Below are 17601 nucleotides of genomic sequence, written 5' to 3' on the forward strand. Positions count from 1 at the left end.
TTAGTTTTCCAAGTAGAATTTTATGGTCCAAAATCTTAAAGGTGTTGGCAAAGTCACACAATATACCAACAGGATGGTTTTCATTGTTTAGCTGTGACAGCACTTCAGTGTTTCCTTTGTAGAGAATCCTGTTTAAAAGCAAGGACAACAAATGACAAGTTACAATGTTAAAGTTGAGTCTATAGTTTATAGAAGGCCACCTTCTCAAATAATGAAAAGGAGCTTGAAGAAGTGAGATGCTTTAAGTAGATGCTTCTGTTATCTCTGTTTTAGTCTGCTGGAACCGTGTCCTGAACTTTTAATTGATTAAACAGGTAACTCAAGGATACTCATGCAAGTAAATAAAGAATTTTAATACTCTGTTAGAAATATTGTCATATACAGGAGTACTGCCATTTTTTAGGGATACAATTACTTTTTAAAAAAGTCATGGCTACCACAGTAAATTTAATGCAGCTTACATCTGACTCTTTATTAGCAGGTACAATTTTGGCTGCCGGGGTGAAGAAATAATTATTTAACTTTATGGCACTGTTTTTAAGTATCATGCACAGCTAGTTTCTAGGAATTCAGTATAATTCACCTCACTGGTTTACTTATTGCTTTATTCTTGGAGAGTTTTATAGCATGCACGTAGTATATGTTATGCCTGGTGATCCATGTTTCTGGAGGAGGAACCATTAACCTTAAAATTCAAAGCTGACCTGTCACTAGTACAGGCAGGAATAGAACAGTTGAAAGCTACAATTGAAAGCAGTAAGATTGAGGATAGAAGAGATGAATGGATTGTGGGCAATACTTTCAGCTCAGGGAAGAGGTTTAAGAGATGTTGCAAATCTGCTGTCTTCAGTCTAGATATCTCCAACACCTTAACTTCTCTGAAGACTGGTTAAAAGCATGCAGACTATTGACTATGAGTTCAGGAGCAGGCTGGGAAGAAAGAGAAAAAAGTGCAAGTAGTCAGGGAATTAAAAATATCAGTAAGAGGTTTCTGCTAGATATCAGTCAGTGGAGGGGAATGTAAGAACTATGTAGTGCACAAATCTCTGTGCCGTGAATACCAAGTAACTAGTATCTTTAATTCAAGTGTCTTGCTCAGCAAAGACACCTGTGATGTAAGATATTTGTGGAAAGACCTTAGCAAAAAAGATAATTGAGGATGACATGGGGCACATTTTAGAGGCTGCTCCACACAGTAATGTTATTGTCGCTCTTTGAGTGATGCAAGAAGCCTTGGATAAAATTTGCCATGAGTGTGTAAATGTTTCAGGGGACAATCAATTGAATGGAGCTATCACACATGGATGTGAAAGGTGTGTCAGCCCCCCCCCCCCCCCCCATGTCTCACCACTGAGAGCATGGTCTGCACCAGAATATTTTGGTAAAAGACTGTTTGCACAACTGTTCCCAGAAGCATTCCTTGCAACTGGAGCAGTTTCTGTACAATCCCTGTGGCCTCCAGTATTTTCATGAGGCACAGAAATTGATATGTTCACTGCTGTAGATTATGGCATATCTAAATAATGCTGCCACGCTGTCTATCACTTCTACAAAAAACAAAAAGGAAAACAGTGAAATTCATTTGTATCCATCATACCCGTATAACACAGTTATAAAACTCAAAATTAAACACTATACTTATTATGTGCTTGTGTAGCTGAGAACTTTAAAACAATATCATACCTGAGTCAAATTTTTATTAGAGAATCCAGTTCAATAGAAAAGAAAAATTTCGTAAGTGTACATGACACTGTTTTTAGGATGCGTGAATAAAATCGAAATCGAAGGATTAATTGTCTCTAGAGTTTGCATTAAGTCTGCTATAGTTCTCCCACTGTAATGACAGATAATGCTCTTTGCCTTCAGTCCTGTGAGATCATTTTCAGTCACTATCAAAATAGATACTATTGAGATGCCTTACTTGGTGTACAGAAACCATCTTCTTCTCCTCTAGGTACAATTTCAATTCACAGAACACTCACAGATGATGGAGATAATGAGTGATAAAGGAAAAGGAAAAAAAAAGTCACAGCCTGTCATGCCTTCACCCAAGAAACTTGGAACTATTTCATATAAATAAAAATATTTAGAAATTATTTAAAAACTTTTACAGCCTCCATTGCAATTACATAACAATAAGATAATAACTGTTTTGGCTGGGAAAAAAAATAGTCAGTCATCTTCAGATCTGAAAGGAGTAAGCAAACAGAAAATTACTATAAATGACAAGTATTTTTTACATTGATGGTATTACAAAAAAATTATATCACATTGTTTCAGTAAAGAGATAGAATATAACCAGTTTAGTGAGAAATTAGTGTAATCATTTGTGAATCAGATAAAACACAACATCTGAATTGTAGGAAGAATTCCATAAAAATATATGAAATGAACATTTGTGTGCCACAGTGGAATCTCATGAATAGGATATCTTCACAAACAATAGATCAAATCAACAGAAGATACCCCTTATGATGAATTTCTATAGTTAATTGCTAGATAGAATGTCACACTGTTTTGTGGTTCCAGGTAGCTGCTACCAGATGTCAGAAGGGTGGTACAAGTGTGTTTTTGTAACTTTATATGCTGTTGAAGCAAGTTTAAGCATGCTGAGGTTTGTGAAAGCCCAACAGACTACTCTCATCCCATAAGAAAGAAAAGTCAAGATATTTATTTCATTGAATTTTTTTGCATACTTAGCATAATATACATGATATTTGATTGTATACTTAATAGCGAGTATTGAATATAATAGAGGGAAACTTTCCACATGGGAAAAATATATCTAAAAACAAAGATGATGAGACTTACCAAACAAAGATGATGGCCCAAACTCTTTGACTTTACAAATGTCTGCTTGTGTCTGTGTATGTGCGGATGGATATGTGTGTGTTTGCGAGTGTATACCTGTCCTTTTTTCCCCCTAAGGTAAGTCTTTCCGCTCCCGGGACTGGAGTGACTCCTTACCCTCTCCCTTAAAACCCACATCCTTTCGTCTTTCCCTCTCCTTCCCTCTTTCCTGAGTAAGCAATCGTTTGTTGCGAAAGCTTGAATTTTGTGTGTATGTTTGTGTTTCTTTGTGTGTCTATCGACCTGCCAGCGCTTTTGTAGGGTAAGTCTTTCCGCTCCCGGGATTGGAATGACTCCTTACCCTCTCCCTTAAAACCCACATCCTTTCGTCTTTCCCTCTCCTTCCCTCTTTCCTGATGAGGCAACAGTTTGTTGCGAAAGCTTGAATTTTGTGTGTATGTTTGTGTGTCTGTCGACCTGCCAGCACTTTCATTTGGTAAGTCACATCATCGTGTGTGTGTGTATATATATATAAAAAATCAAGTATTGTTATATACAGATTATTATGAGCTAGAAGGGGCAAACTGCAAGCATCGATTGATCACATACTTGATTTGGTGCCAGTTTATTCTGGTGGTGGGTGAAAAGGATGTTGTTATCATCAGTGATTGTGACACACAGACAGAGCAGGAAGAAGAAGGAAACGATGAAAATGAGGTCAGAGATAGTTATTATCTGCAAAAAGAAGGACATACTAATCAGAGAAAGGAATTCCCATGACCAAATGTTTGAACAAAGTTGCACAACATTATTACCCATCTTCTAGGTGTTGTTGGTGATACCAAACAATGTGCTACACCATTACAGTATTTCAGTCTCTCTATATTTCCTGACATTATTGAGCAAATTGTTTTGTTTGTACTAAACCCTACAAGGAAGCACCAAATAATGGGTGTAATAGGGCTCCTGTCTTTAGAAGGGACATACAAGGCAATAAGACTGAACTTGGAACACATTTGTGCATCTGATGGAACTAGGATGAAGATTTTTTGGACCACCATGTCCCTCCAAGCATTCCAGTTATTTTTGCTTTGTCATCATTTTGGTGACCAAGATACTAGAGCAGCCAGGAAAGAAGCAGAAAAATTGGCTTCATTTAGAGACATTTTTTACCAGTTTGTGAGTAAATGTAAGAAACATTTCTCTGTCAGTGAATATGCTATGCTGAATGAGAAATTAGAACTGTTTTGTTGGAACTGCACCTTCAGAACGTAAGCAGATTTTGTGTGTCCACAAAGCCAGGAAATTGTGGTTTGAAAATCTTTGCCTTAGTTGTGCCAGGATGTATTACACCATGAATTTAAAAGCCTACTTAGGTTAGCCTGGATGAATGAAGGAGTTCTATTTTCCAGTGTTATCCAGCCACAGATAGTCACTGGGTTTAGTATTTAACATCTGGGAATTGCTGAACAAGATAAGGAGGCCGGAGGAGGTATTTTCAGGTTGCTGTGAACAAGGAAAGCTCATGGGAGCAAGATTTTTGGAATTTCAAGGCAGTGGACTGTTGATCAATGGGGCTATCTCTGATATCATGGAGCCTACATTCCATTTACCAGCTACAATAACTGAGGTTACTCTGATGATTGCAATGCACCTAAAACTGCATTAGCAAGATGAACCTCGAGAGAGGTCATCCAAACAAAACTTACCCTCCAAAATGACACCTGGAAACCAGGCCTGGGACATTCACTAAGATAATAGCCATGCAGGAGGAGTGAGCCACTGTAGAGCAGTTGTTGCAGCATGTGGAACAGAATGTAGATTGTAGATCGTAGACATCAGGTAACCATGATCTTCAGTGTTTCAGTTCATAGCACCATAGGGACTCTGATTTTACTCTGCTTACTTTTTGTGTATCTGAAACAATGAGTCCTGCAGAAATCCGATCCAGGGTAATTCAGATTCCCGTAGACTTTATTCTATGAGTAAGGGATGAAAACTAGATTTATGAAGTTGAAGATTAGTAAAGTAATTGTATAGTAGTAAAAAAAAGCAATCTAGTACAGATTAAGGGTGAAGGTAATTTCAATAGGGAACTGGGCTGAAGCAAGGGTCTGAGGCTTCTTAGTGGAGCGGGGAGGAGGGGGGTGGGGTGGGAGGTGGCAGTGTAGTGTTGCTATCCATGCTTTTAGCAAAGTACTAAGTAAAGTAAATAAGCATTTTAGCAAAAGTGGTGAGAAAGCTGCCATGAAGTGTCACTTTAGCAGCTGTAGGCTATTTGCTGCAGCGTGATGACTTGGGTGTCAGAATAACATGTACAGATGGAGGTTGCAAGACGAGTCTATCCATGCTCAGTGGAAAACTGCACCACACAGCGGTAATAACTGTAGCAGTTGGATCGATGTTACCACACCAAGGCAAGTATCTTGTTATGGGCAAAGTGACTAGGTGCCAGGTTTTAGTGCAATAATGCACCTTGGAACAAAATAAATATGCCTGTGTTTTGAGAGAAGCAGTTCACTGAAGACCAGCTGCAGCACCACCATGATGCCAGAGCTGCAGTAGACAGCAACATGATTGGGCATCACTAGCAGTGGCCATGAGTTTGAGACCAGGCTCTGGCTGTTGCTGCCAGTGGTGAGTTCCTCACAGGACTTAGTGCCACAGTACCACCAACCTGCCAGCTGTGCCTGCTGCTGCCAGTACTGAGTTCCCCATGGGACTTAGCTCTCAGCACCAGCTGCTGGCCAACTCCTGCAAGAGGGCAGCAGTTCAAATACCATGTACTACAGTCTTTACCTGCCACCATGGGAATGTATGTGGGGCTGAGGGGTCACTCCAAGTGCCATATCCAATTGAGAAGTAGCGTGCTGCTGACATCGTGGCCCTGTCTTTGCAGAGGCCACCAGCCATCTATGGGCAATGCAGGGTGCCTACACAACTTTCTTTCACCTGGGCAGAAGCCACCCCATACATCAGTGCTAGCCAGATTCAACAGAGTGAGGCGTGTTTTGCCTCACTGAGCTATGGCAAAGCACATACCGAAGTTGAATAGAGCATTCTTTACTGTCAGCACTGTTTCCACTATGCTCATGGACCGTCACCACCACCACCACCACTCACCCCACAGGATGCAACTGCACTCTTCAGTTTGTTCCAAGTCATTTCAAATTTGTTTCCTTACTTTTATATGTTTAGAGGCACTTTGTTCTACTTCTGTTGAAATGATCCATTTTTAATGAACATATATCGTTTATGGGATTCCACAATGGTACACAAATGTTCATTTTAATATTTGTTATGGGAATGCGCCCTGTTACCCACATTCTGTGTTTTATCACATACAGTTAGATAAATTTCCCATCAAAGCTATCAATGTAAAAAGCTTTCACTGAGTTTCATGTTTACTTATTCTTTTCAGATCTGAAGATGGTTGGTTTTTCAATCAAATCTAGTTGTCTTATTATTATTATCTACTTGTGATCTAGACAGAAAAAAGTTTTTAAATACATAAAATAAAGGAAATGCAACCACTTTTTTATAGCTGACTGATATGTGGAACATAGAAACATGCAACAGAAAACTGTATTCACACTAGCTTTTGAGCTCTTGCTCTTTCTTTAGCAAAAATACCCAAATTCATGCACACTACCACACAGTCACCCAAATGTACACACCCTAAGCCATGTTAGAGAAAGAGCAAGAGCTCAAAAGCTAGTGTAAATTCTGTTTACTGTTGTGTTACTCACCGTGCCACAAATCAGTTAGCTATATGTGAGGAATTGTTTCTCCTTTATTTTTTATGTATTATTCCATTCAAGAATATCCAAAGTCTTTAAATGATTCAAAAAAATTATACATAAAAATGTAATTGAGATTGTTTCTCTTCATCCTCACTATATCAGGTAATAAAATGAAATTATTTTTGTACACAATTTTTTAAAATTAGATCAAAAGTCTATGCATTTGAACATAAGGGATCATAAATAGCTACTAAGCTACAACTCATATTGTTAATAAAGTGCACATCAGAATGGCCAGCTTTAAAATATTCTGGAACTAAACAGAACAATTGAAAACTAGGTTGTACATATCTGAAACACATGCTTGATTTTTCATCACCCAAGTGAATATTTAACTGCAGACACTGGCCACTACATGTCTCTTCAGTATTTTAAATGGCAAGTAATTGTTACAGTTTCACAGTCTCCATTGATTTTAAACATTCAGTCACTTTATTTTATAAGACCATTTAAATATTCCATCATCAGTCTTTAGTACCTATGTCTACAATATTTTTTGTCCCATCATACTAATTTATTCTACCAACCACTTTACATTGCTTGGCAGAGGGTACCTTGAACCACTACTAGTCATTTCCTAACCTGTTCCACTCATAAATAGAGCAAGGGAAAAATATCTGTCTAAAAGCCTCCGTATGAGACCTAATTTCTCACATCACATCTCACCTTCATAGTCTTTACACAAAATGCACATTGGTGGTAGTAGAGTCATAGTGCAGTTGGCTGCAAAATCCCAGTTCTCTAAATCTGTGCAATAGTGCCTTGCGGAAAGAGCAACATCTTCCCTCCAACGATATCCATTTGAAACTTCCTGGCAGATTAAAACTGTGTGCCAGACCGAGACTTGAACTCGGTACCTTTGCCATTCGCGGGCAAGTGCTCTACCATCTGAGCTACCCAAGGAGGAGAGCTTGTGTGAAGTTTGGAAGGTAGGAGACGAGGTACTGGTGGAATTGAAGCTGTGAAGACTGGTTGTGAGTTGTGCTTGGGTAGTTAAGATAGTAGAGCACTTGCCTGCAAAAGGCAAAGCTCCAGAGTTCGAGTCTTGGTCTGGCACACAGTTTTAATCTGCCAGGAAGTTTCACATTAGCGTACAGTCCACTGCAGAGTGAAAATTTCATTATGGATTCCCATTTGAGTTCACAAAGCATCTCTGTAATACATGCATGCTGATCGAACCTGCTGCTAAGAAATCTAGCAGCCTGCCTCTGGCTTGCTTCAGTGTATTCTTCTAATCTGACCTGGTGAGGATCCCAAACACTTGAACTGTGCTCAAGAATGAGTTGCACAAGTGTTCTATATGCCATCTCCTTTATGGATGAGATACACTTTCCCAGAATTCTCCCAATAAAACGAAGTTGAGCAGTCGCCTTCCCTACTATCAACCTGATGTGCTCATTCCATTTCGTATTGCTTTGCAACATTACACCTTTAATCAAAGTGACTGTGTCAAGCTGCACTCTACTGATGCTGTATTTGAATGTTACAGGACTGTTTTTCCAACTCATCTATTTTAACAAACATTTTTCTGCACTTAGAGCAAGCTGTCATTCATCACACCAACTAGAAATTTTGTCTAAGTTATCTTGTATATTCCAGTCATTAAACAACACCAAATTCCCATACACAACAGCGTCATTAGGGTAAACTGCTGCTCACCCTACCTGTAAGGTCATTTATGTATATAGAGAATAAAAGTAGTCCTATTACACTTCCTGGGGCACTCCTGATGATACTCTTACCTCTGATGAACACTCGCCATTCAGGGCCATGTTCTCAGTTCTATTACTTGAAGATTCTTCAAACCAATCCCGTATCTGAGGGGTAAGCCGTATATTCGGTCCTTTGTCATCAGTCTGCAATGGGGGAACTACGTCAAATGCTTTCTGGAAATCTAGAAATATGGAATGTGCCTGTTGCCCTGCATCCATGGTTTGGAAGATATCATGTGAAAAAAGGCAAGCTGAATGTCACACTCTTAGCCTAATTTGTAGGCAGAGGCTTTTCTGCCTCAAGGGGAAATTTATTACATTGGAACTCAGAATTTGTTCAAGAATTCTGCAGAAAACCGATGTTTAGGGTCTTGGTCTGTAATTACGTGGATCAATTCTTTTACCTTTCTTATATACATGAGTCACATGCATTTTTTTTTCATTCACTTGGAAGATTTCACTGGGTGAGACAGTCATGATAAATGCAGGCTAAGTAAGGGGTCAATGCTGCAAAGTACTCCCTGTAAAATCGAATTGTGATGACATCTGGACCTGGTGACTTACTTGCCTTCAACTCCTTCAGTTGCTTCTCCAAGTTACAGATCCCAATTTTACGTCCTCCATGCAGGAGTCTGTATGACAGTCAAATGACACTATGTTTGATTTTATGTATGATCAGTATTTTCTTGTGTTCTCAGCAAGATCTTTCATTAAGATATAATGGTGGAAGTTGCTGTATGCTTCATGCATTGCTCTTCTTATGGATGCATGAATTTCTACTGACTTTTGCCTATCAACATTTGTGCACCCTTTTTTGAATCGAGAGTGCAACAGTATCTGATTCCTCAGCATTTTTCGAATTTGGTTATTAAACCCTGGAGGATACTTGCCATCCTTACTTGGCACATATGTCTCCATAGCACGATTTACAGTCAAGTTCAACTTCACCCATAATCCCTTTATGTTTGTCATACTGGAGCTAAATGGTGTTCATTCATTCTCTACGTGGGATGCTAACGATTGCTTATCTGCTTTTTCTAGCATAAACACACTCTTAGCCATCTTGGTGTGAACTTAAGTAACCATTGTTGCTACGGTGACATTATGATCACTTATTACTGTTTCTATACTGACACTGTCGATACCATCAGGCCTCTTCGTAGCTACAAGGTCGAAAATATTTACATTACATGTGGGTTGTTTAGCCAGTTGTTCCAGGCAGCTTTTGGAAAACATGTTAAAAAGTTCTTCACAAGACTGCCTGTCCATAACACCTGAATTGAATCCGTAGATGTTTCAGGCAGAGCTCGGTAGGTTAAAGTCACCCCCAGCTAATATTACATGATCTGGGTATTTCCGCAATATTGACCATCGACTTTCCTTAAAATTACTTCAGTACCACATTGCAGTTTAACACTTACTGTCCACTACAGCTTTCTACCAACTAACTCACAACTATACTTTGCAATAATAACACTCGTGTCCACATGTGTTATGACAATCCAGCATCCTTAGACAACAATAAACAGAATTTTAAATCAAATTCTTAATATTAATGACATAATTTGTAAATTATTATTTTTGAAAAAATGAATACAGTTATTAGTATGTTCAAATGTGGCACAGTTTTATCACAATTCTGCAGCTGTCAATTGTGTGTTGAGACCTTTACAATTCCCAGTCCACAAAGCTTGATTAATTGTGTTTACAGTGCTTGTTGACACCATGCTCTACTTAACCTGTTGATACTAATTTCCATTGAATTTGGAGACACAGATTCCCATTACACCCTGCTTCTGTTCTTCATCAACATATATGATTTTTCTTGATCAACATAAATGATTTTTCTGAAACAAAGAAGAACTCTTCAAAAATTGTGTTTTTCATGACCCAGGTGTAGTGAGCGAGGTGGCGCAGTGGCTAGCACACTGGACTCGCATTCGGGAGGACGACGGTTCAATCCCGCGTCCGGCCATCCTGATTTAGGTTTTCCGTGATTTCCCTAAATCACTCCAGGCAAATGCCAGGATGGTTCCTTTGAAAGGGCACGGCCGACTTCCTTCTCCGTCCTTCCCTAACCCGATGAGACCGATGACCTCGCTGTTTGGTCTCTTCCTCCAAACCAACCAACCAACCAACCAGGTGTAGTAATAAAGGGTACAATCACATCCATACCGATCACAACTACACAAACAGAATGTTACATATTTTATCCTCAGGTTACACAAGGACTTATGAAAATATCTTAATCCATAATATTACAATGACTCATATTAAGCAATGCCAAACAAAAATTATTCAGTTCAATTCAATTTATTATCATCCATTTTATCATATACATGATATAGGAATTGTCATATAGAAAGAAAGAAAGAAAGAAAGAGAGAGAGAGAGAGAGAGAGTGTGCATGATTTATATTTTAATCAATTAAGGGAAATAACATTTTGTTAGTTACACTTTACATATTTTGTCTTCTTCTTACATGAAAGACGAGAAAAAAAATTTTACAAGGTTTATACAAAGAAAAATCTATTAAGGGGAGTAACATTTTCGCAATTACACTTTAATATTTTTCTAAATTAAACTTCACATATTTTGTCTTCTACTTACATGCCAGTTGGAAAAAAAAGGAGGATTATGCAGAAAAATCAAAAGATGAGCACTATCTGTTTAGATAGCAAAGAAATTCATCAACATTATAGAAACTCTGACCCAATAGTAGCCTCTTTAACTCTTTTTTAAATACATGTAAGTTTTGTATGCTTTTTATTACTTTTGGTAAGGCATTGAACATTATTTTGGGTAGATACATCACACTGTTTTGGTACAGGGATTTTGAATGTATGTTTCTATTGAAAATCGTGCCTGTTTCTGGTCTGATAGTCATGTACTTCACTGTTTAGAGAAGAGAATTCTTGATTTAACTTTAGGAAACATATTGATTCATAGATGAATAAACTAGGGAGGGTCAAAATTTTCAACTCCTTAAAGAGTCCTCTACATGGATCTCTGTAGGCAACACCCTTCAGAATACGAATAGCTCTCTTTTGGAGCTTAAAACAACTTTTTGCGAAACCTGTATTCCCCCAAAATATAATACCATATCTTAGATTACTATGAATGTAAGAGTAGTAGGCACATAGTACTGTTTCAAAATTGCAGTTTTCTTTAAGTTTTCTTAATGTATAACAGTATTTACTAAGTTTTTTTATTCAATAGTTCAACATGTTTTTCCCATCTCAAGTTATTGTCCAGCCATACACCTAAAAATTTTATAAAAGAAGTTTGTTCTATCAGACATTTCCCAATCTCTACTCTTATGTTATTTTTTACTTTGTTCCTTATGTGCCTAAAGTTCATCCAAGTGTTTTTTTTTGTCATTTATAATTAAGTAATTGTCCTTGAACCATTCAGCTGCCTCATTCATTGTTGAAGCTATTTTTTCTTGTAGGTCAGCTTCACTAACTCCCTTAATAAAAAGGCTCATATCATCTGCGAAAAGTACTGATTCTGCTCTTGTTAAATGGTTAAGAAAATCATTAATAAAAACTAAGAAGAGCAGAGGGCCTAGAACAGAACCCATACATACCATAAGAAGAAGTCAGTGGGCACACACTAGATGAAACTAAGTGTGTGACATTCCTAGACACCCAGATGGATAATAAACTGAAGTGGCATTAGCATGTGGATAAGTTAACCAAAGAGCCCAGTTCTGTGTGCTCATAAGTCCCTCTCAATGTTGATCTGAGATGGAGTTGCTGGCATACTTTGCATACATTCACTTGAGGATTTCCTATAATATAATCTTCTGGGACAATGCAATCAAGTTCTAAATAATGTTCTACAGAACTGTACAGTAAGCATGTTGCATGCAGTTGAGAGTGAAACACTGTGCAGAAATCTCTTCAAAGACATTGGATCGTTATATGTATGTATCAATACATTTGAGATATGAGTGAATGTACACTGAACTGTGAAATTCACAACCACATTCCTACATGTGAAAATATTTTCCACTCAGACTATGCTTCACTTTTTAGCATTCAGAATTGACTTTTGTACTCTATTGCAAAAGTATGTAACAGGCTGGTGCTGGGCATCAGACAGAAAATTGGAAATCCCCAGACATTCAAAAACAAAGCAATGATTTACATTGTTAGTCACTCCTCCTGTAACTGTTTAGAATATTTAGATTCTGGAATTAAATTCCAATGAACACTTAATTTTCACATTAATCATGTTTTTAACTATTTGAGTATGTAGAATGGTATAGTGGTCTCTGAAATAAGGAAAGTTACATAAACACTTCAAATGATAATATAATAGATAAAAACAGAAGCTTATTAGTGTAGGAGGAGAAGCAGTGATTTTTTTTCCCTTTGCATTAATTATTTTATTGTCTTAAACCAGTTTTCTTTACATGTATGTTTCTATATTTCTTGTGGCATCTATGGTTTTCTTGGTTTGATTTTTCTTTCACTTAATGTACTAATCCATTCAAGATTGTAGCCTCTGTGTATTCTCAATAACTGAACATTATCTCCTTGTTGTATTCTATTGTTTGAACAGATTATTTGAGTAAACAGTGGAGTTCTGTTGGAAGTAAAGAATTATATTATGGAGTCTTTTCAAATCTTAGTAGCAATCTGTGCATATTGGTGTTTTCAGGTAATTCACAGGGGGTCACTCCATGTGAAATCAACCGATAAAAAATAAATTTCAACCTTGAATTCAGGATTATGTAATTTTTTGTCATTTTAGTCTGCCCATTAAACTAAGGTAGAACAGAAAATTAAAGATTTTTGTGGATTTCATATTTGAGTTATTAATTTTTAAAGTTTCTAGAATTGTGTGATTTCTTATGTGTGTTAACACCTTAAAAGGAGAGAGAAGAGAAGAGAAGCAGAGAAGGGAAAGGACTATGCAGGTGTGTTGGTGGGATAGTAGGTGAATGTAATAGCAGTGTAGGAGAAAGGATGGCAATAGGGAAGTGGAGGTCAAAGATGGGTGAAAACTGAGACCAGGGGGGGCTACAAGAATGAAGGATATGTTGCAAAGTATGTTTGCACCTATGCAGTTCAGGGAAACTGATGATGGTGGGAAGAATCCAGATGGCACTGGCTATAAAGCAATCATGAAAGTGAAGCACATAGCATTTGGTGTATTCTCAATGACTGTATGATACAGTTGCCTCTTGGCCACAGTTTGGCAGTGACCATTCATTCAGACACACAGAATGTGCCCTGTTGGAGGCAGCTAATTTGGTAGATCACATGGCTACTTTCACAGTTGACCCTACCTTTGATGGATAGGAGATACCTTTGACAGGACTGTAGTAGTAGGCAGTGGGAGGATGTATGGGACAGGTCTTGCATACAGGTCTATTACAGAGATATGCGCCACAAGGCAAAGGGTTGGAAGCAGGTGTGAAGTAGGGACAGACAAGGATACTGTGTAAGTTGGTTGTGTGACTTAATACCATTGTGAGAGGTGTGGGGAGGATATTTCTCATTTCAGGGCACAATGCGAGATAGTAGAAACTATGGCAGAGAATGTGATTTAGTTGCTCCAGCCCTCGATGGTACTAAGTCACAAGATGGGTGCTCCTTTGTGGCTCTGGATAGTGGGTATGTGAGGAATGGTAGATGAGTTGGGAGACAAGGCATGGGAACTCTGTTTCCGGACAAGTTGGGGAGGGCAATTTTGGACTGTGATAAACTCAGTGAGATCCTGAGCATATATGGAGAGGAATAGTTCATCACTGCAGGTGCACTGACTACAGATGACTAGGCTGTATGGAAGAGACTTCTTGGTGTGAAATGGGTAGCAGCTTTTAAAGTGGAGGTATTGTTGGTAATTGGTAGCTTTGATGTAGATGGAGGTGGAGGTACTGATGTGGCCATCCTTGAGATGGCGGTCAATATCGAAGGTGGCTTGTTGGGCTGAGGAAGACCAGTTGAAGAGAAAGGGGAGAAGGTGCTTAGATTCTGGAGGAATTAGATAGGTGTCATCAATTAATCTGATTCAGGTGAGGGATTTGGGATACCGCGTTGTGAGGAAGAATTCCTGTACATGGTCCATGAACTGGTTAGCGTAGAATGGTACCCATTGTTGTACCTCAGATTTGTTTGTAGCTGATGCCTTCAAAGGAGAAGTAACTGTAGCTGGGCATATAGTTGCTCATGGTGACCAGGAAGATGGTTGTAGGTTTAGAGTCAGTCAGGTATTGGGAAAGTCGGTGTTCAACAGTGGCAACGGGGTGTTAGTGTAGAGGAAGCTGACATTGACAGTGACAGGTAGGGCATTGGTTGGTAAAGGAACAGGAATTGTGGATAACTGGTAGAGGAAATGGTTGATGTCTTTTATGTAGGAGAGTAGGTTAATGGTAATAGGATGAAGGTGTTGGTCCACAAGGGCAGAGATTCTCTCTGGGGGATAGGGGGTGAGGTGCAGTAACCCAGTAACCAAGCACAATGGAGCATTCTCAGTGGTTATGTTTATGTACTTTAGGGAGCAGGTAGGAGTGTGGGGAGTGGTTGTGGTGAGGAGGAGAAAGGGGCGGGGGGGGGGGGGGGGGGGGGGGGGGGGAGAGAGAGAGGGAGAGAGAGAGAGAGAGAGAGAGAGCGAGCGAGGGTGGAGGGGGAGGGGGGGGGGGGGGGAACTGAGTGGAGGGTTTCTTGGCACTGGACCTGTGCATTTGAGGAGGGACTGGAAATCTTGCTGTATATCTGGAATGGGGTCACTGTGGTGTGACTTGTAGGTGGATGTATCTGACAGCTGGTGCCAAATAATCCCTACGGTTCATAATCATAGTGGTGGAGACTTTGTCAGCAGGCAGCAGGTAGGTTTATAAGATCTGGAGCAATTTTTTAGGTGGTTGATCACAGTTCTACCAGCAGATGTGAGGTTGGTTTCCATGTTGAAGGATTCGGGGAATGATGGTGAGGCAAAATTTGAGGTCAGGAAATCTGGAAAGTTAACAGGGGTGAGTTGGAGGGGCAGTGGAGTGTATAATACTTAGATGGAGCACTATATTAAATCAGGCAGGTTTTTGATTGAGGCTTATTGGTAGGGTTTGTGGTTTTCCAAATGTTTCCACTATAGGTACTTAGTGAGGGAGAGGAGGTCTTTAATAACCCCAGCATGACTGAATTTGGGAGTGGGAAAAAGTTAATGCCTTTGGAATTACTAATACTTCTGTGGGACTGTGGCTGTTAATATTTTCAGATTCAACCAGTGTGTTTATTATGAAATTGACAAATAATGATTATACAAAACTAAAGCTCTCTCTGCTGTTCCTTTTGAGCCGCCATGTCTTGTTTTGCAAATGGGGTCATGTAGATCACCTTATGTAAATTCTTTATTTGTTTAGTTCACTCGTCAATAATTATTATAATCCAACTTTATATGTTCTCACTTGTATACTGTTTACCATTAGACTGTAAAGGATGATACATGACCCACTACATGACTCTTTAAAATATCTTACAGGGTATTAGATTTGCTGTGTTTCTGCATCAACCCAGGGCACTAACTGAAAATATGAAGAAAAAAATTATATCACGTAAGTAAGCTGATATTTTCTTTTTATATAATGCTGAACATGACTATTCAAGAAGAGCAAAGAGATTCAGTTTCCATTCATTTGAAGTTTGTGAATAAAAACTGATAATTTGGAGTAATGATTATTATTTGTTACAAGGTGCTTTTTGATACTTTCCTTTGCTTTCAGGCAGCAAGACCTAATTTTCTTCCGTACAAAGGAAAGCAAGATAATTGGTATGTGAAGAGACCTCACTGAATATGTCAGTCTATTTTTGACAGTTGTTAGAGTTTTTTGGTATTTTCATATTTAATAATATTGCCTTAGAGCTATAACTATATACGATTGGCGTATATTTCCGTCTGTGATATGCATTTACACTGCATTAACATTTTTTTATGTTTTGAGGAAATTTTCTTGTACTTGTTGTTTATTTATTGTCAAAAACACCCACTACCGAAAGTGGGTTGTATTTTCTGTTAGTCTGCTATGTAATAAAAGAGGAAGTTTATCATCTCAATGCATTACTTCATTGTAGATTTATGTTTACATGATCTCAATATTCCATTTATTTGGTCTACATAAATGACTCGTGCGTGAATTATTGTGCACTCTGCACACATAGAGAAGATAGTCATTTGTATGTTTTATAACATTCAACACATGTATTTCAACTTTGAAACTTACATCTTGTCCGATGACTGGAATACTCTCTTTCAAATTCTGAAGGTGGCAGGGGTAAAATACAGGGAGCGAAAGGCTATTTACAATTTGTACAGAAACCAGATGGCATTTATAAGACTCGAGGGGCATGAAAGGGAAGCAGTGGTTGGGAAGGGAGTGAGACAGGGTTGTGGCCTCTCCCCGATGTTATTCAATCTGTATATTGAGCAACCAGTGAAGGAAACAAAAGAAAAATTCGGCGTAGGTATTAAAATCCATGGAGAAGAAATAAAAACTTTGAGGTTCGCCGATGACATTGTAATTATGTTAGAGACAGCAAAGGACTTGGAAGAGCAGTTGAACGGAATGGACAGTGTCTTGAAATGAGGATATAAGATGAACATCAACAAAAGCAAAACTGGGAATTAGATTAGGAAATGAGACACTTAAAGTAGTAAAGGAGTTTTTGTGGTGTCACCGCCAGACACCACACTTGCTAGGTGGTAGCCTTTAAATCGGCCGCGGTCCATTAGTATACGCCGGACCCGCGTGTTGCCACTGTCAGTGATTGCAGACCGAGCGCCGCCACACGGCAGGTCTAGAGAGACTTACTAGCACTCGCCCAGTTGTACAGCCGACGTTAATGCCAATGGTTCACTGACAAATACGCTCTCATTTGCCGAGACGATAGTTAGCATAGCCTTCAGCTACGTCATTTGCTACGACCTAGCAAGGCGCCATTACCAGTTTATATTCAGTGTAATAATGTCTAAACAAGAGTGACGTTCTCCAATTGTGGATTAAAGTTAAGTATTCCAAGAACTACGTTCTTTTCTTTATAGGATAATTACTTTACCTTGTTCCAGACCTCACGCCAATCTGCATGAGCTTAATGCGTGCCTTTCGGCTACCTCCAAGTGGCTTGGCTGTCTTGCCACGCCACTACAGTTTTGCTATCTGCGGAGCAAAATAACTGATGATGGTCAAAGTAGAGAGGATATAAAATGTAGACTGGCAATGGTAAGCAAAGTGTTTCTGAAGAAGAGAAATTTGTTAACTTCGAGTATAGAATTAAGTGTCAGGAAGTCGT

At 38.8% G+C, this 17601-nt stretch overlaps 1 protein-coding gene across 6 annotated transcripts in view; it reads left to right on the forward strand.

Annotated features, from left to right (window-relative positions):
* Nucleotides 1-16345, forward strand: part of LOC124616740 (UPF0415 protein C7orf25 homolog) — a 185255-nt gene extending 168910 nt beyond the window's left edge. For all 6 annotated transcript variants that reach the window (XM_047145103.1, XM_047145105.1, XM_047145106.1 and 3 more), the window contains 2 exons: nt 15797-15869; nt 16038-16345. In XM_047145103.1, coding sequence (XP_047001059.1) covers nt 15797-15869; nt 16038-16051 — 87 coding nt within the window. In that variant the 3' untranslated portion in view covers nt 16052-16345. The remainder of the gene's footprint in view (nt 1-15796; nt 15870-16037) is intronic.
* The last annotated feature ends 1256 nt before the right edge of the window (nt 16346-17601 follow it).

This window comes from Schistocerca americana, chromosome 5, assembly GCF_021461395.2.
Source record: "Schistocerca americana isolate TAMUIC-IGC-003095 chromosome 5, iqSchAmer2.1, whole genome shotgun sequence".
NCBI lineage: Eukaryota > Metazoa > Arthropoda > Insecta > Orthoptera > Acrididae > Schistocerca > Schistocerca americana.